Source organism: Choloepus didactylus, chromosome 24, assembly GCF_015220235.1.
Source record: "Choloepus didactylus isolate mChoDid1 chromosome 24, mChoDid1.pri, whole genome shotgun sequence".
In the NCBI taxonomy this organism is placed as follows: domain Eukaryota; kingdom Metazoa; phylum Chordata; class Mammalia; order Pilosa; family Megalonychidae; genus Choloepus; species Choloepus didactylus.
Window position 1 is genome coordinate 25,029,523 of NC_051330.1, and position 23,798 is coordinate 25,053,320.

The 23,798-nt window shown below is 40.0% G+C and overlaps 1 protein-coding gene across 1 annotated transcript in view; it reads right to left on the reverse strand.

Moving 5' to 3' along the window:
* Nucleotides 1-6,606: 6,606 nt before the first annotated feature.
* MTMR8 (myotubularin related protein 8) overlaps nucleotides 6,607-23,798 on the reverse strand; it is a 128,128-nt gene continuing 110,936 nt past the window's right edge. Inside the window, exon 13 of the mRNA XM_037817828.1 lies at nucleotides 6,607-12,842. Within this exon, the coding sequence (XP_037673756.1) occupies nucleotides 12,351-12,842 (492 nt within the window). The 3' untranslated portion in view covers nucleotides 6,607-12,350. The remainder of the gene's footprint in view (nucleotides 12,843-23,798) is intronic.

A 23,798-nucleotide genomic window follows, 5' to 3' on the forward strand; every position in this document is an offset into this window, starting at 1 on the left:
TTTCTTTTAGCACGTGAAAAATGTTGTCCCACTTTATTCTGGCCTCCAAGGATTCAGAAGAGAAATCCACTCTCATTTGAATTGGTGTTTCCCCTGCAGGTAAGGCATCATTTCTTCCTGGATGTTTTCAATATTTTTTTTTGACTTTAATTTTCAAGTTTAATTATTGTATGTCTTAACATGGATTTCTCTGGGTTTACCTCTTTGTGGTTTACTTAGCTTCTTGAATCTAAGGTTTGTGTCTCTCACCTAATTTGGGAAGTTTTGTGTCTCTCACCTAATTTGGGAAGTTTTCAGCTCTTATTTCTTCAAATACTCTTTCAACCCTAGTCTCTCCTTTCTGTCTAGGATTCCAATGATATGAATGTTGTTTTTTAATTTTTATTGTCCCACAGGTCCCTGAGGCTCTGACAATATTTTTTTCAGTCAGTTTTCTCTCTGTTGTTCCAAACTGGGTAATTCTATTGTCTGCCCTCAAGTTCACTGATTTTATCCTCTGTTTTCTCCATTTTACTCAAGGCCCATGCAGCAATATTTTTATTTCTGTATTTTTCAGTTCTGTAATTTTCATTTTTAAAAAATCTTTTATTTCTTTGCTGAGATTTTATATTTTTTCCTTTGTTTCATGAAGCTTTTTAATTGCTTAAATTTTTTCTATTAGAGAATTTGTAAGTTTACAGAAAAATCATGCATAAAATACAGAGTTCCCATATACACCCTATCATTAACACCTTTCATTAGTGTGGTACATTTGTAACATTTCATGAAAGAACATTTTTATAATTGTATTATTAGCTATAGTCCATCATTTACAGTAAGTTCATTGTTTTTGTTGTACAGTCCTATGTGTTTTTTTCATTCAGTTTTACTGAGATATATTCATGAACCATACAGTCAACCATGGTATACAATCATTTTGTTCACAGTACCATTATATAGTTGTGCATTCATCACCACAATTTTTTAACATTCTTCATTATCACAAAAAAAGAAGAATAAAAATAAAAGTAAGAAATAGCACAAAAAACATCCCATACCCCACATCATACCCTAGAATTCATTTAATTTGTATCCTCATTTTTCTACTCATCTGTCTATACACTGGATAAAGGGGGTGGGAGCCACAGGGTTTTCACAAGCACACAGTCACACAGTGTAAGCTATATAGTTATACAATAATCTTCAAGAATCAAAGCTACTGGGTTGCAGCTCATCAGTTTCAGGTATTTCCTTCTAGCTATACCAATACAACAAAAACTAAAAATGGACATCTATGTAATACATAAGATTAACCTCCAGAATGACCTCTTGACTCCATTTGAAATCTCTCAGTCACTGAAACTTTATTTTGTTTCATTTCTCTTCCTCCTATTGGTCCAAGAAGGCTTTCTTGATCCCATAATACCAGGGCCAAGTTCATCCCCCTGAGCCATATCCCACATTGCCAGGGAGATTTACACCCCTGGGAGTCATATCCCATGTAGGGGGGAGGGCAGTGAGTTTACCTGCCAAGTGGGCTTAGAGAGAGAGAGAGGCCACATCTGAGAAACAAAAGAGGATCTCTGGGGGTGACTCTCAGGTGCAGTTTTAAGTTGGCTTGGCCTCTCCTTTGCAGTAAAAAACTTCATAAGGGCAAGCCCCAAGATTGAGGGCTCGGCTTTCTAAATTGATAGTCCTCAATGTTTGTGAGAGTATCAATAATATCCCAGGTGGGGAAGTTTAATATTTCCACATTTTCCCCCAGTCTCTCGAAGGGCCTTTGCAAATACATTTTTATTCTCTGTCCAAATTACTCTGGGATGTATTGGGGCATCACACTAACTTGTACAAACCAACCAGATTTTACTTCCTATTGAAGTTCCATGTAATTATGGTGTTTGAATAAACTGATCATACAAGTTAGATTATATAATGTGTTAAAACAGTATAGATTTTACACCTAATAAACATCTCTTCATTTGGTCTCACACAGAGGTTGAGGTTTTAAAACCTTAGTCTGATTATCTTAGCCTGAACCAAGTCCATTAACCTTAGTCCGAACCAAGTTCATTTCATTTATATCACTGAATGACCCAATAACTGGGTTGAAGGACCATATGGAAACCCCACGCTTAGCTTCCTGTGGAACCACCACACTGCCCTCCACATGGGCTGCACCATTCCACCTCGCCTCCAATGGTGACTAGGTACATCCCTTTCTCCCCATTTTCTCCAGTAGTTGTATCCCTCTGTTTATTTTTAAACAGCTTTACTAACACACCATAAACATTCCCTCTTAAGTGAATAATCAAATGTTCCCAGTTTAATCACATAGTTATGCATTCACTACCACTATCTATATGAGGACATTTCCATTTCTTCCACAAAGAAGAGGGAGAGGAGAAAAAAGAAAAAGAAAAAGGGAAAGGAAAGAAAGAAAGAAAGAAAGAAAGATGACAACCAAAAAGCAAGAAAAGAAAAAATAAAATTAAAATAAAATACAATAAAAATGTCAGACAGCAACACCAATGCCAAGAATCCCATATATATATGGGAATCCCTTATATTCCCCTTATAGACATTTAGCTTTGGTATATTGCCTTTGTTAGAATTAATGGAAACATATTACAATGTTACTCTTAACTATAGACTATAGTTTGCATTGATTGTATTTTTCCCCAATACTATCCAATTTTCAACACCTCTCAAAGTTGACATTCATTTGTTCTCCCTTATGTAAAAGTATTCTTATATTTGTACACTTAATCACAATCTGACCACTCTAGGTTTCACTAAGTTATCCCATCCCAGTCTTTAACTTCTATCTTTCCTTCTGCTGTCCTACATGTCTCTAATCTTCCTCTTTCAACCATACTCACAGTCATCTTTGTTCAGCATACTTGCAATATTGTGCTACCATCATCCAGTATCACGCCATCCGTTTCTGGCTCTATGCAATCAATACTGTTGAACATTCTGTACTCCTTCAGCATCAAATACCTGATCTTTACCCTGTTTCTATCTCCTGGTGTCTTCATTTCTACACTCTTCTCCAAACCCTACGTGTTTTTAAAAATTTTATTCTAATGACAAATATACAACCAGAAATTTCCCCTTTTAACCACATTCACATATATAATTCAGTGCTGTTAATTACATTCACACTGTGCTACCATCATCACCATTCATTACCAAAAGTGTATGATCAACCCAGATGGAAACACTGGACAATCATTTTTATAATGGCAGCTTTAAGATCCTTGTCAGATATTTCCAACATCTGATCCATCTTGGTTCTTATACTGGTTTAAATAAAATGTTAACATAAAAGGAAACATAACTATTGTCAGTTGATTGTTTTTTTCTCATTCAAATTTTGATTTTCCTGGTTCTTGCTAAGATGGGTGACTTTCAATTGTATCCTGGACATTTTATCTACTATATTAGGAGACTCTGGGTCCAGTTTAAATCTTCTGTTTTTACCTACTGTTGTTAGCTGTGGTTTCAATGAAAGCTTAATTTTCAGAGCCTTTGTGGCACATTTCAGTCTGCTTGGTTTATCTGGTGCCATTCAGGCTCCCACTTGTCTGTGCTGGTGCTGCCTGTGAGAGTGGAAGGGGTCTCCCTAGGCCTGGCTGCCCAATATCTCTCAGTGTGAAGGTGAGTCCCAGGCCTGCAGAGACAAAGAGGTTTCCATGGCTGGTACTTTATTGTGAAAGCATCCTCCTGTCTATGGGGATGGAGAGCACTTTCTGGGCTGGGTACTTGTGTCAGGGCACCTCTTGCTGATGTTTACAGGATACCCCAGTGTCTCCTGGTGGGGAGGGCAGGGATGGGGAGTGCTTTGCCAGTCTGCTTACTGTTAACAATAAGCATCAATCCTCCTTGATGCTGCTTCTGTGCTTGCCTTTTTTTTTGGTGGTGGTGGTGTTGGGGGACTCCTGTTTGATCCAGTGAAGTACTGAGCCCACCTGGGCTGCCTTTCTGTTGTTAGACTGGGGGACGGAAATACGCAGCCTGGGTTGTTTTCTTCTGTAGGATGGAAGGACATAAGATGCCCTCCTCCTAGATTTTATTCCAATATTGTGGATCTCAAACAATTTATTTCTCCTTCCTTTTTACCATATTTTAGAGTCCTCGTTTGGTTGCCTCTTGCACTATTTCTAGGTTTTATAGCTGTACTTAGCAGGAGAGTACATTTTCCTGACTGGACCAAAAGTCCAATCAGTAGGATTTACAGTATCATGAAATTCTGATGAGAGACAGTATGTTAGGGTCAGTCCTCGGTTTTAATAGCCTACATTCTAGCTTGCTGACTTTGACACAGGGCTTCAACCATTTCAGCTACATGAATTATATTTAAAGCTCCCAGCTCAAGGCCTGGCACAGAAGAAATCACTCAATAGGCATTCAATTTCTTTTCTTAGAATCATCTCTTTCAAACCACCTGTTTCAAAGGTAAGGCCTATAGAAGAGAGGGAGCCTTTCAAATGTGTTGTGACTCACACATGTTCAAATAACATCTTTTTTCCAAAGCCCCAAATCACACTCTGTCAATTTTTGATTATTTGGTTCCTTTGCTTTATATTGCAGTTCTGGTTCAGTTTGACAGGATTTGAAAATTGAAACTAACACCACCAATTTATATTTAATATTTCCTCCAAATTTACAAAGTGCATTTCCCTTGTGAGGCTACCAAGGTAGAGACTATTTCTATTTTGCAAATAAGGAGACACAATCAGGGAGCTGAGACTCGTCTAGAAGTGATTCCTCATTCAGGGCCTCCTCTTGACATCCTTGCCTCTCTGAAGACCTTTACTGAAGGACAGGAGGCTGTGGAAATTGTTGTAGATTTCAGGGCAGCTGACTTGTCATGTCCTTGGCTACAGCTAACACAGCGGGTTGCTTTAGGTCTAGGGTGGAAGGATTCCAAATTCAGGCTTATTTTCCATATATAGTAAAGTACCCCAAGAAACTGTACCTCAAATTGCCCATAGAGAGTTTGCTGGTGAAAAATCCTCCCAGAATAGATGAGATTATTCATCTGCATAAGTCACCTTATGAAAAGGCATGTCTCAAATGAGAAAAATTTCTGAAATACAATCAAGGGAATTAAGGTATAGTATATGAAAGCCAAGACTGGAATTTGATTGATGTAGAAGAAAGCTATAACTTGGCCAACATTAGGGTGTTGATTGAATAAATTATGGCTGATATAGTGAGCCATTAAAATGGCCATTTAATGTGGCCATTAAAAATGATGCGCTTAGCCTATATTTATTGAAATGGAAAGATGTTCAAAATCAAGTGAGAAAATTACATAGGCGAGTATGTAGTATCATCTTATTTTTGCTCTCTCTCTATATATATGTATGAGGGTATATATATGTATATTGTCTTATGGATAAACAGTAAGATGTTAAAAGGTAGAGGAACTAAAATGCCTTCATTTTGGCTCTCTATATTTTAAAACTGTTCTGCAATGAACAAAGATTTCTTGGTTAATTGTAAGAGAATAGTAATCTAACCCACTGTATTGTAACCTTATCATATAGCAACTTGAATGTCTAAAGATAATGTGTCAAAAATAGGAAGAGGGCTGAATGGAGTTGAGGATAAAGGAAACCTATGAGTAAGAATTTGTCAGTTTAGCCAGTATCATCAAGGCTGGAGGTAGGAGAGGCAGACAAATGCTGGATGATTGCTTTTACAATGTGCCAGACACTGTATAAGGAAGTACTGTACTTGTTAGCTCAGTTAATCTTTGCAACTATCCTGTGTGGTATGATTACTATTCCCATATTACAGATGAGGCCTCTGAGGCTCAAAGACAGAAAATGACTTGCCCAAGGTCATATAGCTAATAAATGGCAGAGCCAGGACAAGAAACCAGCTCTTTCTGTGTTCTATCCACTGGAGGCCCTGGGCATGTAGTCCCCAGAGATGGAGGCTATGCTGTGGTGCACAGACAGGTTACTGGCCTCTTCAGCAGCCTATAGGAAATTACCTTTCAGACCATGAGGCTCTAGGTCTAAGGATTCTTGCCGGGGGACAGGAGAGGGGAACCTGGAGATGGGGGTGAAGAGTCTGGACCCTAAACAAGTCTGTCTGCTAGTGTGAGTGAGCAAACTGGCATTCAGCCAGACAGCAGGCTTTTGTGCTCAAGTTGGTGTGAGTCTTGTTTTCACAGCTGGTCACTGACAGCCAAGCCCTGTACTCCAATAATGCTGCCCAGAACAAGGCAGCCTCTCTGTAAAGTGCTTCATTTGTGAAGGCTAGGTCAAGGCATCTTTTCTGATGGTTTGTCACCCTTTCTTTTACTTGTAGCTAATCTTTTCAAGGCTGCTATCCAGGATTTAGCTTATATCACCAATGCAAAACCTTGTCACCCATCCGAGTCTTAAGAGACTTGGTCACCAATAAAAACAACACACTACACACTGCACACAATAATGAAGGCTTTTAATTTTAGAAAAGCAAGATAAATTGTATCAACCAAACATCCTCAAACTGGAACACAACTGCAGGAGGGGGCCAGTGAGCTGAAGCACAGGACTAAACAATTGGCACTGAATATCCTGACAGCGTCATACATCCATATCCCAGTGGTGTGACAGGCTTGTTTAAAGTCAGTCATTCACACCTGCCAATTCTTGGCAAGTTAAGATTGAGCTGCTGTGACAGTCCTGTTCTGGAAACTTGGGGCTAATGAAAAGTCAGGTTCTCAAAGAATGTACACAGCTTGAATCCTGAATTACATATATCAGCTGCAAGATGTCCATGAAGGTAGGTGCCTAACATTAAAACACTACAGAAAACACTGGTCTTATATTTGAGTTCTACTTCTATACCAGCCTGATATACATTCTAGGGAAAAGGCCAATTACTTCCCCATCACTTAGGTTTGTACATCTGGCTTAATGTGTCCCAAAGTCCCCCATGGCACTTAGTTGGACAATATCAGAGTTAGAGGCCTAGCACTACAAGTCTTTTTTTAAAATTTTAGATAAATTCTCTTCATCTGAATTCCCAGATAACCTATGAGTCCAGATGCTACTAAAATTATAGTACACACACATACATATATACAAATAGCCTTACTATGGGTTACATTCCACAAAGACTGGATTTGTTAGTTGTTCCTAAGCCTGAGGCACTGTTACATAGAATACAGAACATATTCTGTTTCAGAGCTAAGACATGTGCCCTGCATTCCCATTGGCATCCACAAAATACAGAAACAACCCTGTCTGCAAATGTGAGTGAGATGAGGGCAGACGGACATGGTGATAATTTAGGTGAACTGGTGTGGCCAATTGGATGTGAGGTGGGATTAAAGACATGGGCTTCTGAACAGTGATTACCCACTAGTGACTTTGGTGTACATATTCTCATCTGACTGGTGAAAGTTCTAGTGTTACTTCAGCTACAAAGAGGTGAAGATACATCTGCTGTAGGGATATTTTAAGGGGAGGGAATACCACACACCATATTTGACCTTATAAAGGAAAAGAAAACCCAGGACCACATATCCCAGTGGAGAAAAGTATTGACAAAGAAAGTACACCACTCATAGCATTCTTAAGGAAAGAGTTTCTACCAGTGTAAAAAATACCCTTAAAAGAAAATATGTTGGTCACAGTATTATCTGGAAAAGACAGCCTTATTTGGACCTTACTGTGAACAATTTAATCTCAAGTGACACATTAAATCTTGAATAACTGGAGTGGTAATTATCCTGGACTGGTATACACTCCTTTTGCTTAACTGGGCAGGTGTATTTCTGTATTATCCTCTCTTCCTTCCTGCCCCCATCCCCAGGTACCTCCTCCAGAACTGGCACTTTGTGAGGGTTAGCGTAGTGTCCTCTATAGGGTCAGAGTACGAAGTCATGAAAATGGTTAAAAGATAACAAAGCTTTGGAAGATAAAGAGGCTTTTAAGTTACCCTCAAAACTTTTAGAAAACACTAAGGGACAGGACACTGGATTTAACACAGAAGTCAGTGTTTTCACACATACCAACTTCTGAACATGTTTTTGTTTAGCCCCTGCAATACACATGGGCGTAAATTAGACAGCTGCTTTCAAAGTGCACTTGCCTTTTGTGAAGACAAGGCACAAACCACAGAGCATGTGACATGCTTTTGCTTGCACTGACATCAAAAAGAGATGTGAGCTGCCATGACTGGTGACAATACCAGAGGAAGGCACACACTGTCAGTCCCAGAGCCAAGAAATCAGAGAAGACATGCTCTGTAGGGCCTGAAAAGTTTTATATATATATATATATATATATATATATATGTTTATTTATTTACCTTGGAAAAGCTCTTATGCTGCCATCAAATGCCTCAAAAACAGAACTGCCTTTTAAAAATACAACAGACCAAGAGTCCCTTACAGCCCTAAATCTTTTTCCTTGTCCTTTGGTGCCAACTGACAAGCCAGTCATCCATTTCTTCACATTTATATACACATATGAGTCTACAAGAAGAAAATTTAAGGCTTAAGTCATGTCTACTTTTTGATTGTTTTTTTTTAAATGTCTGCATCCAACTCAGGTATATGTTTGGCCCTTAGAAGACAGAAACCAGATTTGATTGGAATTATATCTGTCTGTGTCATAGAGTCCTTGGGAGGGAGAGGCCTGAGGGTGGGGGAAAGATTTGGTAAAACAGATACATATCATTAAATCATATACATTAGGAATTAAGACAGAGAGTGAGAAAAATCTTTCTAGGTATAAACCGATCTGGAGCATACATCATATACCCCTTTTAAAAGAAGTATTTTTCTTAAAGGTAATTTGCATTTCCTTACACAACTGTTTGAAAAAATGCCACTTTATAAAATGCTTTCATAGAAAGATTTATCAATGATATGTCAAAGTCTAATAGCATCAAGAAAAGGTGTCATATATTTAATAAAAGATAGCCTGTCACAAAGATCTGACATGAGTATATTTAGTTATTAAATTTATCTTTCTGCTATATCAAGGCCAAGCCAATATTTACCAATCTGGTTTGAAAAGCACTTCTTAAAAAGATTTGGATTCTTTCTGGTTTAAGTGCTCTGGGCAAGGTCTCACTCCCCATGAAATGGGAGGTATGTCTCAGATAAAAGGTGTCCATGCATGCTGACAGCAATGACAACTAACTTGGTGGTAATTGATCACAATTTTTAGGTTGACTTTCCAAAGACACATACATCCAATAGATGCACCATGAATTTACATTCTTGCTCTGTTAGTTCTAGATAAAGTTTCAGGTTCTCTTTCATACAGCAAACCTTACTCCTAAGTTTCTTCAAACAGATAACAAATTTACTTAAGTTTGTTATCTGAGATTGTTTTATTTATTATGAGAAGAAATCTGTCATTCCATCAACTAATTAAATAATTAATGAATTTTAGAAAAAAGTGTCCATGCAGAATCTGAACAAGGACACAAGCACAGGGACAGAAACTGCATCACTCTTAGGAAAGATAAGCAGTGACCTCAGGTTTATGAAACTTGCATAGGAAACAGGCAGAGGTCAAGTTAGTGGATGAGACAGTGACAGGTGGTTGAAGGCCTTCCTATTAAGTGGAGCAGTCACATGAGAATGGAATTTCTGCTCCTGGAACTGGAAGGATATGGCAGTGGGGAAGGGGTGGTCACATTTCTTTCACAGTGTAGGTTCTTTATGAGGGCATGAAATTAAAGCCAGGAAGAGATAATCTTTTCTAGTCTCTAGCAGTCATGATAGACAGGGAAGCTTTCCTTCAGGAGTCTTCTATCTATAGTTAGGCTTTTGACTACAGATAGCTATTGGGCTTTTACCCAATAAAAGTGCATACGAATTTGGATACCATTGAACCATTTTCCTCTCTCAGATTTTCAAATCCAACTGTAAAACAGGAGATGTTTGGTGTCACAAGTAAATGGGATTTTCACAAGGTTTTGCTTAGTTCTATGTATGTTGTACATGATGATGGGACATATTGGGGAATAAAAAAACAAAAGAGTAAACAAACTGACCTAACTGATTTTTAGGCTGAAATTGATTCGATGGCCTTAGATACTCAATAAAACTAGAGTATTTTTCTAAATTTGTTTTTACTTTTGGAAAAACTAGTGTTGCTGTTTACTTCCAAGTTTGAAATTGTATTGAAAAGATCTTGTCACTATTATGTTTTGGATCTAAGAAGAAATAAGATTGGGTACGTATGTCCTTGTATAGGTCTTCAAAAGGAAATATGACATTCTTAAACTAGTTTTTTATAGGATTTGCAAAATCTAAGTTTTGTCATTTGGCTTTTTCCTTTCCCCAAAGAAAACTCAACATCTTTATCTGGAATGTCATGCTAGTTAATAGACTGTAAAATTAAGACTGAGATATGGGAGAAAGTTCTGGGTATAAAGCAAGACCCAGAATAGGCTCACTTGTGGCAGATGATTGGTACTGTCATCCTTTTTGACAACTTCCTTCAGACAGCCAGGGTTAGATGGAGCCTCCAGATAAAAATGATTTGTACAAATCCCAATTTCTTCCAGAAGGAAGAAGTCAAATGACAACTGGCAATACCTGATGATTTAGGCTACATAAACCGAGGACCAAACTTTAGAGGTAGGGGGATCAGAGAAGATACAATAGGAAATCATCGTGATGTTTTAAAACTATAGGATCAGGGAAACTATCAAAAAGAGGTAAATAGAAAAATGCCTCTTATATACGAATGGGGGAAAATAGAGTTCTTTAAAAACAGAATTAAATTATCTACCAAGTGGAGGTAAGTAGAAAAGTGGGTCCTATTTACATATGAAAAAGACAATGAAGTGATTTAGAGTTCCTCTGTGAAAAGGGGAAGGTCATTTTGGGTCCATAGTTTAGCTAAGGTTAAGATATCAAAGAGCTATCCTTGCTCTCTTCTGAGCTATCCTTGCTCTCTTCTGCTAGTAGAACTTAAATTAAAAGGCACCTTCTTTATACAGAGAAAAGTACCTGATAAAGTGGTCCTTCAGAGATGTCTGTGTTCACAACTGGATGTGGTAGACAACAGAGATGGCTCCTTCACTGAGACATCTCAGTTTTTTAAACTTAAACCAGACATGGAGTGTTCAGAAGAGACATCGTGGGTGAGAACCTGGATTCTTTTAGCAATGGGAATTCTGGAAAGCCTGGCAATATATAGAGCATGAACCAAACTGCCTGAGGCCTATCCTACCCCAGCATGTGAAAGTGGGAAGACCGAGACCGAATACTCAATAGGAAAGATGAAAAACCAGCAAGTGTATCAACCTCAAGTGGAAATTCTGGTGTTTAAACTACAAGGAACCCATCCCTCCCCCAGGAGTGTCTGGGCCTGCTGTAAAAACAGATTGTTTCCCAAAATTGCACAAGGTGACAAACTTTTAAAAGTAGTGCCTATTGTATATAAAAATCCGCAAAGTTGATGTAATGTCTAGACAAGCAAAACCACTAGTCTTCATAAAAAGACCTAAGAAGGAGCCTCCTGTAGAAAAACTCAGATGGGCACATAAGCTATGTCTGAAGCACTGAGATTTTCAGTTGTATCCTCAACTAATGTTGAGGATGATATTAATTAATGTTATTAATTTAGGGCCCACTAATTTGTAATTGATCATTTTAGACTGTAGTGGATTCAAGTTTACCCATGGGCTATGAAAAGGGCAGTTGGCTACGTGAGTATTGTATAAAAAGACCTAGCTGGGGTATGTGTTGGGGTGGGCAAGTGCTTAACTTAAGAAAACTATTTCCTTATATGTTCTAAACCACTAAGCACCCATGCATTCATGCTAACAATTAAAGGATATTTTAACTTATTTCTCTGGCAAATGTTGGGACCTCTATTGACAATACTGTTAGCTTTCATCCGATGACTAAGCATACCTGAAAGCAAAATTTTCTTTTAAAATATTTTGCAACTCATGTTCACCTGCTGCACTCCATTTCTCGATCCCCTCAAGAAGGTCTTACTTCTTCAGTGTGACATAACATTTTCACTGGGTTCTCATGACGCAGCAGTGAGGAGTGAGGATGGAAAGTAGGGGAGGTTGATCATAAAGGAAAATGGAACAATAAAACCAGCCTAATATCATCTGACCTGAAAAGCAACATTTTTAAAGTTAAATCCCATTTTAGAACAATAACATGTTCTTTCCCTTGTCTACATTCTGAACTGTCTGTCATGCATATATTGGTTGCTTAATCAGTAAACACCCTAAATCCCCCTTCCAGACTCTTAACTGGAGGAAGGCAGTATCCTGGCCTCACCTATTAGAACCAATTGGAAAAGTAGCATAGCCCTCTTGGGATGAGAATCTCTGTGGCTGCTGCAGGTGAACCGGCGTGGACACAGATGAGTAGCTTACTGTTGCTTGAAGCAGCCTGCCTCCTTGATGCTGGCCTTGGAGATGCCAGTGGCCCCAGAAATGCCCATGTCTCTGGAGCTGCCCATGTCTCCAGAGATGCCCATGGCTCTAGAGATGTCTGTGGCCTCAGTCATACCTGTAGCCCTAGAGATGCCAGTGTCCCCAGAGATGCCTGTGTCTTCAGAGATACCAGTGGCCCTAGAGAGGCCCACAACCCCAGAGATGTCCATGGCTCTGAGGTTGCTCATGATGATCCCGCAACACTCATGGTGGAGGTCTGCACCCTGGCTTTTCACTTGATCCATCTGAGCTTGGAGACCTCCTTCCTTGGACAGGGTGCCATTCTCCATCAAGGTATTCAGGTCTCCATCGATACCCATAAAGCCGAGAGGATTGGTCAAAGGACTTCCCAGATGCTGGGATAATAAATTCCCTAATTGAGAGCAGGTACAGACCTCATCTGGTGGCTCATCATGGTCTTTCAGTTTCTGTCCGGGAACAAGGAATGGTTTCAAAGAATTAGAAACAGGAGAAAAATTAGGCAAATATCACATTGCCCTGCAGGGATTATCTTATTCTTGAGGAGTAAGTCTGTCACTTAAGTGATAGCAAATGACTCTGCCCCCCAACATCTTTTCCTCATCATTTGACATAGTGCTTCAAAATCCCTACTATTAAAGAGCCTCAAAGGCCTTGTTTCTATAAAAGTCCTCTTTTCAGATAAGTGAAATTTTATTACTGGAAGGAGGGAGAGCAAGTAAGAGGATGACTGTCATTTATTGAAGAACATGTGCAAGGCACTTTATATACAGTACTTCTTTTATCCTCCTAAGAAGCCTGTGACTGAAGTATTAGCTGTATATTACAGATGAGGAAACAGGTTCGGAGAGATTAAGTCACCCAAATTCATACATTTAGGACATGGAAGAGCTGGAATCTGAACCTGTATGTTGCCAAAGTCTACGAACTGTCTACTATCATACGCTACTGTCAATGGACATTTTCACTTTCATGGATAACACAATAATTTACTGAAACTTTACAACAGCAAGTCTTAACTATTTTTGGGTCACTGACTCATTTGAAAAACTGAAGAAAATGATGGACCTTCTCCTAACAAAAATGCATGCTTGCACATGTATGTACATGAGACAGCACATAATTTCAGGGGGTTCACAGATCTGCTGAACCCATCTGTAGACAATATGGGTTCATGTACTCCAGTTAAGAGCTCATGCCTTAGGGTATAAGCACATAATATTTATTTTCCTGGAAGGAATCACAAGAAATGGTGATAACACTTTAGGGAGAGGTACTGGATGGATCAATGGTTGGAGGAGTCTTCTAAACTTCTCATTTTCTACCTTTTTGTAGTCTGCATTTTCTAATTTTACACTTGTATTGACTTCTTAAAAACATCAACAGGGTTATCTGGGTGATGATATTATGGGCCAATATTATTTTTCTTCTCTGTATTAAAAATGTTAATAATTTATATATATATATATATTTAAAGGAAGCCTTACAGAGAGTGATCTGATTCTCTCTAGAATGAATATGATTCTCTATCAGATATCAGACAGGGATAAGTGAGGGTACCTGCTCTGGGGGCCTTGTAGAAAAGGCTGCTAATAACTGAAAGAAAAGACAGGAAGCCCTAGGAAGAACTCTCTCTATGTCTCAATTCTGCCTAGGGCTGGAGCCTTCTTGGGGCCAAAGCTTATTTCCTATTATTTCAAGTCATGTTTTACTCTTCCTTTTTTTTTTTTTTTTTTTTTGATGGAACCAAGTATCTGGCTATTGGCTAAGAGGACACTCCACTCAAAAGTTTTGGGTTTGATGAATCACAACACATTTTCACAATAAAGGATACTTGTTTACTTACAAGGAGCAGAAAAACTGTCTTATCTGACCTAAACTGGATTCTCACCCATATCCTAGGCACTAGGCACACCCTTCCCAAGAATACTTTTCTAAGATGTACCCTCCTCTCTTCTTCAGACAAACCCTTAGGGATCCCCAGATTCCGTAGAAAGTTCAGGTTTTCCACATTTTGAAAAGAAACCCTCTTGATTTGTTTAACTTGCAATTGAGAACAAGTACTCAACTTTGGTTTTGTTGGTACTGTAAAGCAAAATCAACACATAAAGCACAGCCACCCAGTAAGCAGAGTTTGCAATCTATATATGAACAAAATGAGAATCTTCTTTTATAAGATTCCTAACTAGAAATATAGCAATTTCATTGATCTTATCAGTACATCCAAGATCTTATACTTATTCTCTGGATGGATAACAAATGCCAGTGTGATTTCTGTGTAGTTCCCTATTGCTCTTCCTAAGCTGATCCAAAAAGGGAATAATTCACTTGTTTAACTAGCTGGGTGTGATGTTTACCACTTTTCATGGGGATTAAGAAAAGGATTGTGCTCCAGAGTTTTGCAGACATAGTGAGGTAGATTAGAGCAGGGACTTGAGAGAGGAGAGAAGATACCCTGAAGAGGCCCTTGAGCAAGGACAGTTAATCAAGATCAGGAGAGCCTGTCCTGCACAGACAATTTGCCTGGAGCTACCCACCTCTGCAACACAGTGGGCAGCAGGTGACCCACACATATTCACCATCTACCACCAGGCACCACCCTGGAGAGAAGGGAGGGTAGGAGGAAGAGCCCTGAACAAGGAGGGGTAAGAAGGAGTGTGCCAGTTTGTATATATTAAGTGCCCCAGAAAAAGCTACATTTGCTGCAATCTTGTGGGGGCAGACTGATTAATCTTTTTGATTAGGGTGTGACTTTTTGATTGGAAGTTTCCATGGAGAAGTGACCCACCCAACTGTAGGTGATAACTGATTAGATCATTTCCATAGAGGTGTGGCCCTCCCCATTCAATGTGGGCCTCAATTAGTTCACTGGAACCCTATAAAACTCAGACAGAAGGAACTCAGAGCTAGCTGCAGCTGAGAGACACATTTTGAAGACAGCTATTGGAGGCTGAAACTGATATTTAGGCATTCACCATTGTGAAATGCAACCTGGGAGCAAGCAACCAGCCACGTGCCTTCCCAGCTAACAGAGGTTTTCTGGATGCCACTGGCCATCCTTCAGCAAAGGTACCCTATTGCTGATGACTTAGCTTGGACCTATTATGGCCTTAAGACTTTAACTTTGTAACCAGATAAACCCCATTTATAAAAAACAGTCCATTTCTGGTGTTTTGCAAAATGGCAGCATTAGCTAACCGGAACAGATTTTGGTACCAGGAGTGGGGTGCTGGTGCTGCTCAGTTTGCAAATACCAAACATGTTGGAAAGGCTTTTTAAATGAATAAGGGGAAGGTTCTGGAAGAATTGTGAGGAGCTTGATAGAAAAGACTGAGACTTAGAAGAGACTGAGACTGTGTACTCTAAAGATACTTCTGATGAAGACTTGAGCAGAAATGATGAATGTGTCATTGTCAATTGGAAGAAAGGTGATTCTTGTTTTAAAGTTGGAAAGAATTTGGCAAAATTGAGTCCTGGCATTGGATGGGAGGCAGAATTTGAAAATGACAAGCTGAGATACTTAGGTGAAGACATTTCAACCCTAAATATTGAGAATGTGGCCTGGCTTCTCCTTGCAGCTTATGGTAAAATGCAAGCAGAGAGAGATAAGCTAAGGACTGAATGCTTGGGTAAAAAGAAACCAGAAACTGATCGCTTGGAAGAGTCTGGGCTTCCAGAAAGTGAGACCCCAGAGGCTACAGCCCCACATGAGGATTTAACCAAACATGAAACCCGACTGACATATCGGTACAAGCCAGAATTGGAGATGGAGTTATCCAGAAAGGATTTGTGGAAACTCCTGTTGTCTGATGGTTTCAATCCCTGTGTACTTCATGCCAAGCCAACAAGATTTTTGCAAGATCTATTTAGACAGAGAAATTGCTGGTCAGGACTGGAGAAGGAACAAATTAAAGGAAAAATTTCTTCAAAGACAGAACCATGGAGATTGAGGCCTGGAGTCAAGAGGTCTGGAGTCAAGCCTGGGAGAAGAGAGCAACATATACATGCGTTAAGGGTGAGTTTGCTCTGGAGGCAGAGCACAGGTCTTCCACCTTGATGCTCAGGAAGAGTGCTGCCACCCCAGGCCTCAGAGTGGGTGGAGCACATTCCCAGGATATTAGGGAGATAATGGCTACAGCCCCACTGTTTGGGGATGGGAGAGCCTTTGCCCTGGAGAGACAGAGTCTGGGTGGCACCCTGATGTTTGAAGAGGGTGGGGCCGAGAAGAAGGTGGTCTCCCCAATGTGTGGATATGTTGGAGCACTCGCCCCAGAATTTGGAGAGAAAAGGGCTACCATGAAGGCCCTTGGAAAGGGTTGGACTCCTGCTTTCTCAAGCCCCAAGGATAAAACGTCTTTCAATAAATGACTCTCAGACTTTGAAATTTAATGGAGTTTGCCCTGTGGATTTTAAGAACTGTTTTGGTCCCTTAAACACTGTTTTCCTTTCCTTTCAGTTTCTCCTCATGGCAATGGGAATGTTTATCCTATGACTATCCCTCCTTTGTATATTGGAAGCAGATAACTTGTTCTAAGTTTCACAGGTCCAGAGACAGAGGGTAATTTTGCTTTTGGACAGACCACACCTGTGACTGATTTTTATGAGATCTTCTACTTACCTATTGTTACTGAAATGATTTAAAGTTTTTGTGATATTGTGATGGGATGAATGTATTTTGTATTTGGAAAGAATATGTTTTTCTGGGGTCCAGGGGGTGGAATGTGCCAGTTTGTATATATTATGTTCCCTAGAAAAAGCCATATTCTTTGATGCAATCTTGTGGGTGTAGATTGATTAATCTTTTTGATTAGGGTGTGACCTTTGGGTTGTATGTTTCCATGGAGATGTGACCCACCCAACTGTAGGTAAAAACTCTGATTAGATAATTTCCATGGAGGTGTGGCCCCACCCATTCAGCATAGGCCTTGATTGGCTCACTGGAATCCTATTAAAGCTGAGACAGAAGGAGCTCATAGCTAGCTGCAGCTGAGAGACACATTTTGAAGATGGCCATTGGAAGCTGACACTGACATTTGGAGAACACCATTTTGAAACACAACCTGGGAGCAAGTAAACACCAGACACATGTCTTTCCAGGTAACAGATGTTTTCCAGACGCCATTGGCCGTCCTTCGGTGAAGGTACCCTATTGTTGATGACTTAGCTTGGACACTGTTATGGCCTTAAGACTCTAACTTTGTAACCAGATAAACCCTCTTTATAAAAGCCAGTCCATTTCTGGTGTTTTGCAAAATGGCAGCATTAGCTAACCAGAACAGGGAGTAAATAAAGCTAAGCAATAAAAGCAGATTGCTCCACAGTGTTGGGGCCTCTCACCTTTCACCTCTTTCCTTGTGAGAGTGCACACATGCCTTCTCACACGTATACTTAATAAATTTTCTACTTGCTTGCTCTATTTGTGCTGTGCCCTTGAATTCCTTCTCACAGCATGGCCAGAAACCTAGAAACTCAAATCTGGCAACATCTTTTGGCAAGGCAGACAGGAAACACTTCTCTCTGACCATCTGAACTGGTAAGAACTGGACTGGACTATTGACTGGGAGTCTTAGCTACAGGCTTTCACTTTCCTTCTTGCTTGGCTTCCTCATGCAATTCTGTGTCCTCCTGAAAGGGCAGAATCATTTTCACTGTTCCTTCTAGGAACTGAGGGACTCTGATCTGGCTACTCCAGGACATAATCTTGGTCTACTTTGAGTTCTCTGGCTCCCTCCTCAGAGGTGGCAGAAGACTGTCTCCATTTCCTGCAAATCCAAGGAGACTCAAAGTGGCAGGTGATGCTACCCTTGAGACCTGACTGGGGGCTTCTGCCTGTGTTGTGCAGGAGTCCAATGGGAGTTACATCAATTCTCCCCATCTTTCTCCCTCACTCTCCCTTTCTCCCTCTCTCTCCCTCCCTCCCTCTCTCTCTATCTTCTCTTTTCTTTTATTTCCTCCTCCTCCTCCTTCTCCTTATTCTTCTCTCTCACCCTCCACCTTGAGTCTCCAAGACATCCCCACACTCTCTCCTTTCCTCCTCTCTGAGAACCAACTCTTGATCAACTTTCACTGTTCCCTCTAGCTTCTTGCTCAGCTTCTGTATCTCTAGGAAACTGGAGACTCTTCTGATCTCCAAGGACATAATTTTGGTCTGCTCTGAGTTCTCTAGCTCCCTCCTCAGAAGTGGCAGGAGCCCATCTCCAAACCATACAGATCCACGGAGACTCAGAGTGGCACGTGATGCTGCCCTTGAGATCTGATTGGGGGCTTCTCTCTGTATCATACAAGAGTCCATTGGAAGTAAAATTGTCCTCCCATTTTCCTCTCTCTTTCCTTGGTTCTCCAAGACTTCCCCACACTCTCTAATTTCCTCCCCTCCTGGAGGCCCAGACCCTTCCTCCTTCTGGATCTGTTCCTCTTCTCATGTCTTTGACAGAGGACCTCTCCCCTGTCTCCATTAGAGTCTCTTTCTTTCTATTATCTCTAGCTTAAGATGCCTTCTGACACATTCCATCTTTCATAACAGGATTCTGGGTTAAGGATTCTTGTACCAAATAAGATGTTGTCTTTGATATTCTAGGGATTCACCTCTGGCTTATGCCCATGGGAAGTGAGTACTTTCCAATGGTAGGGTCTCTCCTCCAGGCCTTAATCATTTAGTCTCTATTGAAACTCATTGCAGCCAAATATAAAGCTTCCCATCTTCTAGATCATGCCTGCTTTTTAGCCCTCAGGAAACAGGAAACTAGAGGACAAAATTATTCCCAAGATGACTGTACTAAACATCTTTCAAAGAGGTTCAAGTCCCTGAATACTTGAGAGCTCCTAGAATTCTTCTGGGCAAGGCCTGGGAAAATCCCCCAAAATGTAGGTCCAGATATCTCTTAGGAAAGGTGCTGCACAGGGATCAAATCCCTGACTCCTTGAGAGTGTTGTCCTGGAATTCTTCAAGGCAAGCCCCAGGAAACCCCGGAGCATAGATCCAGGCATCTTTCAGGAAAGGTGTCCCAGGGATGTGCAGTGACTTTAATCCCCATTTTCCTAAGACATTGGGCCAGCAGAGAGGGAAAATCCCAGCTCTGACACATGTTGGGATGCCAAGCAGTCACACTGGCCCTAATGAGGCTCCTCTATTTCCTTTTCCAGACAAAATGGGAAATGATCTAACCCTAACCCTAACCCTAACCCTAACCCTAACCCTAACCCTAACCAAAGTGGATCAGGAAGTTAGTATGGTGGTTTGAATCCCCTTGACCTAGGCTTGAAGCCCTGGGTCCCACTTCCAGAATGTTCCCCCTTCAATATAAGCTAAAAGATGTGGAAGCATAGACTTCCAGTGGGATGCTCAATTACAATACCATACTCCAGTCTGTAAAGGTCAGAAAAAATGATCAGAGATTCCATATGCCCAGATGTTTATGGCTGTCTATCAAGACAAAACCTGAGAAGGACTTGTTGCTTGTGTTATGTCCATGTCAGAGAGGGTAGGCAGACCTCAGGAATAGGGACAATATGGTCACCTGTTTGCTAGAAAGTATGAGAAAAATGCACAACCAAGTCAGTTAATTGTAATAAGCTAAGGGAAATCACTCAGGAAAACCTATTCCAGGGCAGGTTATTAGAAACCCCAAGGAAGTATAGCTAATGTAAGCCCAGATTCCCAGGAAGGTCAGATTTTCTGGGCACTCATTTCATCAGCCAGTCTCTCCCTGACATTCTGAGAAAGCTTCAAAAACTCTCCATGGGCCCACCAACTCCCACTAATGACCTATTAAAAACTATTTTTTTTTCTGTCTTTAACAATTGAGAGAAGGCCGAGGTGGAGGGCAAGGCAAAGAAAGACAAGCAGAAAGCCAGAGAAAAGGCTCAGCTTATTGCCATCACTGTTAAAAGTACCCTGTTGGGTTGGGGAAAGATGATGGAGTGGTGAGGTGTGGAATTTAGTTACTCCTCTAGAGCAGCTGGTAAATAGCCATGAACTGTATGAAACGGCATTTTTGGGGTCTTTAGTGGTGAGTCATGCATTGTACTCCAGTCTGAAATGGGTGGAATAGCTGACATTGCAGCAAAACCTGTAAGATTACCCAGCCAGGGGGATGGTGTACCCCCCCCCCCCCACCGAGACTGCAGACTGTCTTGGAACTGGTCCCCAAGGGAACAAGAAACTATCTGTACTGGGAGCAAGAAGGGGGGGGAGCTCAACCCAGCCTCAATTGAAGAATTAATTAACAAATTAGTTAACTTTTGGACTTGGGGGTGTTGGGGGTGCTGGAGAAGGGCTGGGCTCTGGGAAGGGGGCACATAGAAGTGGGCATGCAATTGAGCTCTCATTCGGTGGCTCCAGAAAGACTTCTATTTTTTTCTACTTTTTATCCCTTTTCTTTTCTTGCTCACTGACTTCTTATCTTTTTACAATTCAGTAGCCCTCTGGCAAGGATGGAATAAAAGGTATTGGAGAGTAATTATCCAGGTGAAAGAGATAATAGCCTAAAGCACATATCTTTAAGTACCCTATACTGAGAATGACAAAACCTGAGGGCTGGCAAAAGGACTTAAAAAGGGATTTCTTTTTCTCTTTTCTTTATTTTCTTCTTTTTAAAGTAACTATTCTAAGTAGCTCTTTACAGAAAGCCTCAAATATCTGCAACTGGCCTCTGGACACAGGCAAAGGAGAGCAGAGATAGGTCTGACAGACAAAGCAATGAACCAAGTGGGGGAGACAATTTCCTAATGGGCACAACTTCCCCAAGAAAGGGGGATGGCCCAGCTCAAGTTGCAGCCCTCTTTAAAAGAATGCAGACTACAGGGGCTGGAAAACAGAAACCAGCTTTAGTCAGCCATACCCTTGACAGGGACAGAGTGTGCAGAGAACTAAAGGCACCAAAAATCTTTACACTGGTGGGGAGCTGTGGGCTGACAAGTGCCACCTGCTGGACAGGATAGGAAAAGCACAGAATATAGAGGCCTCACAGAAGGGTCTCTTTCTCAAGGAAACTCCATATCCTCCTCCTGAGACCTGGGTCTCCTGGGACTGGGAAAACCTGATTGGGGTCAACCATATCTGAGGAGACCCTCTCACAAAAAGGTTACACAGAGGAAGGAGAAGAAACAGAAAAACAAGAGGTGAAATATTCTGATCAACTAAATAAAAGCTAAGTTAGAGGTCTAGAATAAGTTGAACTAAACACCAAAGGATAGAGAACAAAACCAACCAATAAGAAAACCCTAGGAAAAAGGATGAGAATGAGCTCCAGAATAAACTAATAAAGAAAAGCAAATGCCTAGACAGCTTAAAATAAGGAGCCATTCTAGGAAACATGAAAATATGGACCAACCAAAGGAACAAACTAATAGTTCAACTGAGAAACAGGAGTTGAGACAACTAATTAAAGATGTTCAAACAAACCTCCTAAATCAATTAAAAAAAATCAATTCAGTGAACTGAGGGAAGATATGGCAAAAGAGACGAAAGATATAAAGAAGACATTGGATGGACATAAAGAAAAATTTGTAAGCTTGAAAAAACAAATGACAGAATTTATGGGAATGAAAGGCACAATACAAGATATGAAAAACACAATGGAGGGATATAACAGTAGACTTGAACAGGCAGAAGAAAGGATCAGTGAACTGGAAGACAAGACATTTGAATTCATAAACACGAAAGAACAGATAGGGCAAAGAATAGAAAAATATGAGCAGGGATGTAGGGAGCTGAATGACAACATGAAGCATGTGAGTATATGTGTTATGGGTTTCCAAGAAGGAGAAAAGAAGGGAAAAGGGGCAGAAAGAATAACAGAAGAAATATTCACTGAAAATTTCCCAACTCTTCAAAGACATAAAATTACAGATTCAAGAAGTACAGTGTACCCAAACAGAATAGATCCCAATAGACCTACTCCAAGACACTTACTATCAGATTTTCCAATGTCAAAAACAAAGAGAGAATTCTGAAAGCAGCAAGAGAAAAGTGATCCATCACATACAATGGAAGCTTGATAAACCTGTGTGCAGATTTCCCCACAGAAACCATGGAGCTGAGAAGGCAGTGGTATGATATATTTAAGACACTGAAAGAGAAAAACTGCCAACCAAGAATTATATATCTGGCAAAAATGTCCATCAAAACTGAGGGAGAGATTTAAATATTTTCAGACAAACAGACACTGAGAGAGTTTGTGAATAAGAGACCAGTGCTACATGAAATACTAAAGGGAGTGCTACAGGCTAATAGGAAAAGACAGGAGAGAGAGGATTGGAGAGAGTAGAAATGAAGACTATCAGAAAGGGTAAAAGGAGAAAGGGAAAAAAATAATATATGATATATAAAATCCAAAAGATGAAATTGTAGAAGTACTGCCCTTACATTAATAACATAAAATGTTAATGGATTAAACTCCCCAATAAAAAGACATAGACTGGGAGAATGGATTAAAAAACAGGACCCATCTATTTACTTTCTAAAAGAAATACACTTTAGAAACAAAGACAAAAATAGGGTGAAAGTGAAAGGTTGGAAAAAGATATATCACACAAACAACAACCAGATAAAAGTAGAAGTAGATATATTAATGTCAGTCAAGTAAGACTTCAAAAGTAAACAATTAAAAGAGACAAAGAAGAACACCATATATTAATAAAAGGGTCCATTGATCAAGAAAACATAACAATCATAAATTTTTCTGTACCAAGCCAGAGTGTCCCTATATACATGAGGCAAACACTGAGAACACTGAAAGGAGAAGGAGACACCTCTACAATAACAGTTGGAGACTTCAATACACCACTCACATCAATGGATAGAACATCTAGACAGAGGATCAATAAGGAAACTGAGAGGTTGAATTGCACAATAAATGAACTAGACTTGACAGATATTTATAGAACACTACATCCAACAGCTGGATACAAATTTTTCTCAAGTGCTCATGAAACATTCTCTAGGATAGACCACATATTGTGTCACAAAGCAAGTCTCACCAAAATTAAAAATGATGATGTTATAGAAAACACTTTCTTAGATCATGATGGAATGAAGTTGAAAATAAATAACAGGCAGGAGGCCACAAAAATCACAAATATATGGAAGGTAAACAACACAGTCTTATAACCAGTGGGTAAAAGAAGAAACTACAAGAGAAATTAATAAATACCTCAAGGAAAATGACAATGAAAACACAACTTATCAAAACACATGGGATGCAGCAAAGGCAGTGCTGAGATGGAAATTTATTGCTCTAAAAGCCTATATTATAAGAGAAGAGAGAGAAAAAATGGAGGAATTAACTGTTCATCTTGGGAACTAGAGAAAGAACAGTAAACTAACCCCAAAGCAAATAGAAGGAAAGAAATAACAAAGATTAGAGCAGAAATAAATGAAATTGAGAACAGCAAAACAATAGAGA